Source organism: Nycticebus coucang, chromosome 2, assembly GCF_027406575.1.
Source record: "Nycticebus coucang isolate mNycCou1 chromosome 2, mNycCou1.pri, whole genome shotgun sequence".
Taxonomy (NCBI): domain Eukaryota; kingdom Metazoa; phylum Chordata; class Mammalia; order Primates; family Lorisidae; genus Nycticebus; species Nycticebus coucang.
In genome coordinates, this window is record NC_069781.1 from 56,601,616 (window position 1) to 56,607,450 (window position 5,835).

Consider the following 5,835-nt stretch of genomic DNA (forward strand, 5'->3'; position numbering starts at 1 on the left):
TTCATTTTACAGGGATTTGGGGGAAGGGGAGTTAGAGCAAAAGTATGTTTTAAAAAAAAACATGTGGAGTCCCTTACCTTTGAATAATCAAGCAATTGGCCTTTTAGGACTTTGTCTTCCTCAGCACTCTGAACCAAAATGATTCTGTAAATAAAAACTGTTCAGTGTTAGGACAGGTTCACTCTCATGGAGGTCCTCACCAAAGGTTTTAGGCAACAGATACCTACCTTAGTTCTCTTTCTATTCAATTAGCTGTAAGTTTTTAAACTCTTGAAGCACTAAATATGTTGATTCGAACTCACCTAGGAAGATCAGGAAGGAAAAAAAAAGGACTTGGCCTTCAAATCTTCAGAAGAGGATTTAATGACAGGTTCAGCCTGTTTAATGACAGGCCCAGTACCACACCTCTGTTTTATTATGTTTCTTTATTGTTGCATAACTTTCCTTTATTACTCATGATAAACAAAAATCAAATACTTGCCAAGATAGTTTTAAATAGGTAAGAGTGCAAACAAAGATATACTGTACAAATATGAAACTGGGATCTCAGATTGTTAAAGCATATATTTTTTGTCTTCTATGTGCCAGATCTTTACTCTTAATCTTTTGTTTTGTTTTAGGATTGTATCCATAATTCAAAGATTTTAAAAAGAAGAATTAAAAGTCACACGTAAAACAGGGTTTTCGGGATTTTTCTGTATTTTTATGGTTGATTCAAATAAGAAGACACACCCAAAAGAAAATTGCTTAGGTTGATACAAGACGTGAAAGTTGGGAAGTCGAGTGCTGCTTGGGATGAATTTTACTCGCATAACAGATGCAGAGTGGCCTCAATTCAGACACGGAGTTATTTTCAGTGCCTTTCTGTCAGCGACTAACATCTTCAGAGTGAAACCAGCTGGCCCCTGCTCTGCCTGCTGGGGTTTAGGAGCTGAGGGCAGCGAGTCAACGTTTCCAAATCTAAGCCTTGACTTTTCCACACACCCAGCGAACAGCGCTGCCGGAACGCCAGGAGAGTTCCTGGCCAGTCTATGGCGCATGCGTCTTAGTACCTCTGGGCAGGCTCCCCCGCCCTCGCCCCAGTGGCCTGTGTCGTAATCGGCGGACTATGGGCGGGGCCTTCCGGCTAGTTAGCCGGGACGCGCTCCGGCTTACAGGAGGAGGAGCCTGAGAGGGCGGTGAGAGGCCGGGTCCCAGGCATTCTGAAAACGGAATTCTTTCCCAGCTGGCTCCTCACTCTGCCAGAGTAAAGCCCGGCAGTGAGGACGCTGCGACGCGTCTGCACTCTGCGGCTAAAAAGGCTTTGAACTTGGCTGCAGCAGCGCGAGACTTTTTTCCCTTTTTTTTTCCCACGAGAAAGCCAGGCAAATCCTCTGCTTCTCAGGAGACAGGAAAATCCTGGAGCTAACAACGGGCAGCTCGGCCATTGCGCTGACCCCTAAAGCGCAGAAGGACGGCGAGAGGGGACTGAAGCTGAGCTGAGGTCGCCTAGAGACGGGAGTGTGCGCCGAAGCGGGGTGGGAAAGGAGGGAGGAGTGTCACGAAGTTTACGGTCAGCAGTGGATTATCCCGGCCCCTCAGTGCCTGGGGGCCGCGTAATGCGCGAGGAGAACAAGGGTATGTTCAGTGGTGGTGGCAGCGATGCGGGCCTGGCCAACGCCGCAGCGCGGGGTCAAGTGGAGAAGGTGCAGCAGCTCCTAGAAGCCGGCGCGGATCCCAACGGAATCAACCGCTTCGGAAGAAGGGCGATCCAGGTAACCAGGGTTCGGCCGGCAGGGGGCGCACGAACGCGGGACACGGCCTCCCAGCCTCGGGGATGAGACGAATATCCCCGACTTAACTTTGGCAGCCGCCTCTCGGGCTGGAGGTGTGGAGCCCAGGCGTAAAACAAGTTTATACTTAGCAAAAATTTTAAAGTGTGCTTCAGTTTGGTTTTCTTTTAATGGTAGGAAAATAAAATTTTTTTGCCATCTCATGATCGGAGATTTAAATAATAAATTCAATTGGAGGGGAAAAGGAAAGGTTATTTGGGGAGAACTATTTTGTCTACTTTCAACGATAAAGTAAATTAAAATCTACACAATGCGAAGTGGATTTAAGGTAGTTCCTCTACAAACAATGAAAAAACTTAAAGGTGAACTTTCAAGCCTCTGTATGGAATCTTTTGTATTCTTTCCTAATAGAGGCGAATTGAGTTCAAAGGTATGAGACTGGGTTTCTCCACCACAGTACTTAATTCCTTTTATGTTAGCAGCATCTCTTGAGTGATGCATAAGTTTTTTTAAATGCTTGCATAGTTTATTATCATACTCAATGCCTGGATTAAAAATACCTGCAGAAACTTATGTTATCTTTAAATGGAAAAGGATCTTCATAATGTCTCCTCTTTAAAAATATTTAAGTATTTTTTAATCCTTTAAAATCTAAATAATGCCTTTGTACTTTACTGTGTACTATTATGGTCATATTCAGTATTCATCTCATTATCAGCCTCTAACTAAGCTAATATTTGAAAATCTTGTTAATGGTGTAGTTTTTAAGAAAATAAATGTTAATTCCTTTTGAATTCTTAGAAAAGTGGTGTACCAAAGGAGGGATATTTGAAAGCAGTAAAAACATTGTAAAGTAATATTGATACAAAATTCTATTAGTAATTACAAAAACAAGTTTTCTTATTTCGATTCACCATTTTCTGAAATATTAAGAACCACTTTTTTTTTCTTTTTTGGTTTAAAATACCCTTTACATCACTAGTAGAAATAACTTATAGTTATCATGATTTTTAAGGGAAGAAGAGTATTTCTAATATTCATGAAACAAAAAAACTAGAGGTATACTTCCTTTAAATTACATGGTACATTTTAAAGCACATATACCCACAAGAACAAAGTAACTCCCATGTTGAACATTTAGTTCAATCAAAATTTGTTTTATTGTTAACCAAAAGCAAAATACCAAAGCAAATGCTTGCATGATGCGCATGTAACAAATGGCTGCTATAAGATTACTCTTTTAAAACATTGTTTTTCTAAAGTTAAGCATCATTCTGATTTGACTGCTAATATCTAAACTCTATATAACAAAATATTTGCTATTTAACATAAAATCTTAGTAATTATAAAATCCTGTACAATGTGGACATAGTGTTAATTTTACATGTTACATTATATGTCTAACACTAACATAACAGGTAAAATTAAATGTTTTAGTATAACATTGATTTAAAATAGTAAAATGGTCAATTTAAAACAAATCATTTGTTTTCATCATTTTGTAAAGTCATTACATGTGACTTAATTTACCTTTACCCTTCTGATCTTCATCTTTACCTCAAATCATCAGACTATGGTCCTTTATGAGCACAGACACATACAATAAACACAAAAGCCTTCCGCAGATTTGCTCTGAGAACAAAGATAACCTTTTTAAGAAACTTGTTTCTTATTTTCTTCCTAAAGCATACTCCTGACTTCCTTTTTAGAAAAATCAGTTGACTAATATTATTTAATCTGGATTATGGCAGGGGAAGGAGCAGGGAAAAAATAACAACTATAAAAGCCACTTAAACTTCACTCTGCTCCATAAATCATTTAACAAAATAGATTCCAGTGTTCCCATGGAAACCGAGAAGTTCTACAAGGACAATAATCACTTTACCATCAGCTCTTCTCTCTGCACATTTGAAAATGAATGAAATTTTAATTTGTGTTGGGTAAAGAACTGGGACGGGGTGGGGGGGTAATCAGCAAACGAAGAAAAACCTGCAGGCAGATGCTTGTGCCCTCTACATGGGGTGAACGCGTCATAAACAGGTATTTAAAATGTCGCTACCTGCTGCGCCCCAGATGGCTGGCTTCACCCTGCCGCCACGCCTCGCCCTGACCCCTCTGCTCTCTCCGCAGGTCATGATGATGGGCAGCGTCCGAGTGGCGGAACTGCTGCTGCTCCACGGTGCAGAGCCCAACTGCGCAGACCCCAGCACCCTCGCCCGACCTGTGCACGATGCGGCCAGGGAGGGCTTCCTGGACACGCTGGTGGTGCTGCACCGGGCGGGAGCGCGGCTGGACGTGCGCGACGCCTGGGGCCGCCTGCCGGTGGACCTGGCTGAGGAACGAGGCCACTTCGATGTCGCAGGGTACCTGCGGATGGCCGCAGGAGACTGAAAGAGGATTCACTCAGCCGCCCACCACGCTTATTTTCTCCCTAGTTCCCCACCCTCACCTACTTCAATGAAGGCTGCAAACTTGGAACGGCCGGAAAGCTTGCTGAACACCCAGAGCAACTCCACCCTCTGGAGGAAGGAGGAGCCAACTGGGAGTAAGTTTATAGACATTTTTTCTTAATCTGGATCTAGCTCTTTGCACTCACGGTGAAGCCAAACACAAAGAGGTGGGTTTCCTACAACGTTAAGGAGTGTGTGAAGTTCCGGGTGTAGTTCACTCTTGAGAGTTCTCGGATAGACAATGCTGGGGTGGCTGAGGAGGAGAAGCGGGTGACCTGTACCTGACTTGCAGAGCAGCTCCAGGTAAATCCAGCCTTCAGTATTAGGCCCTGAAGCACAGAGGGAAAACCTGAAGGCTGAGGCTCCGATGGATAAAGGTCATGGTGAGCTTCAATAGGTGTCCAATGCTTTACTCTTGCTGTGAAGTGCTCCGTAAAGTACCTGCAAAATTATACTCTCTGGAAGCCCTAGGGCTCACGCTCACCTTCACCAGATAGGAGAGTGGGCACAGAGGATACGGAAGCTACGGAAGATCTGCCTGAGGTCCTAAAATCCCTGATCGTGACGCTGCACAGCAGCTCTGGAAGATGCAGGCTCTGGCTCTTACTCCACGGAGGGGAGATGCCCCCTGTGTTCTGGATGCCACCAGAGTCCGAACAGTGCGCAGGACGAGTGCATTGCAGTGAGAGCAACTGTAACGGTTAACTGTCACATTTTGCTTTATCTATTACCAATAAGATACAGAAATCCCCCCCTATGAATTACTACTTGAAAAGATTTGAAGCTATTTTGTACTTTTGAGTTGTTCTTCAGTAACAGTTGTATTTAACAAAGTAACTCATGACCTTTCTGTAAAGAGATGAGGAAGAACTACAGCTTCTTAAGGGAAGCTTTGACACCACAGCAAGCTATAACTCTGTGGCAAACTCAGCGCAAACAGCCTAGATTGCTTTCATCCTTAACCTATTTATTTACATGTTAATTTTTCTGATGGTTTCTTTATACAGTATCTCAGGGGATCAAACTATGAAATAGTCCAAATGTCTTTGAGAAGGTAGATGCACTTATCCCATAAATTATCTTGGGACATTTCTCAAGGGTTGCTGAAAAAGTAAGTTAAGTATAAAACTGTGGAAAATTTGCAATGAAGGCTTACAGAATATCTTAACATCTGCAGAACTAAAGGTGTGCTGCTTTGGGATTTAATTTCCAGTATTGATTTATTCATTATATTGTTGGAACAACTGAAACTTCATCATTTTAATAAAGAATTAACAGTAAAGACTGAACTCCAAAGTGTAGATAATTTGGCTTGAAGGTGTATATTCATGGATTTACCACTAACTCCAAAGAAATCTTAAAGGTTCAAAAGGGATTCCCTTCTCTTACCCTTTGTAATAATTGTTGATAACAAATGCCAACAATTTATGAAAACTGCATACATGTGCCATAGAAAAACATGAGATTTATACATGTTTTATGCTCCTAAATACCCATTCTACTATGTACAGAAGATGCCAAGAAATGTATACACATTTTTAAAAGACTTTATGTATTACTTTTTGAAGTAGAATTGAAGGTACTGTTACTGGTAGTGCTTAGACATGCTACAC

At 42.0% G+C, this 5,835-nt stretch overlaps 1 protein-coding gene across 1 annotated transcript; it reads left to right on the plus strand.

The window, feature by feature from the left end:
• Positions 1–1,167: 1,167 nt before the first annotated feature.
• Positions 1,168–5,502, plus strand: CDKN2B (cyclin dependent kinase inhibitor 2B). The gene is made up of 2 exons (XM_053571447.1): positions 1,168–1,754; positions 3,903–5,502. Exons 1-2 carry the CDS (start codon positions 1,599–1,601, stop codon positions 4,161–4,163), a joined length of 417 nt encoding a protein of 138 aa, XP_053427422.1. The 5' UTR covers positions 1,168–1,598; the 3' UTR covers positions 4,164–5,502.
• The last annotated feature ends 333 nt before the right edge of the window (positions 5,503–5,835 follow it).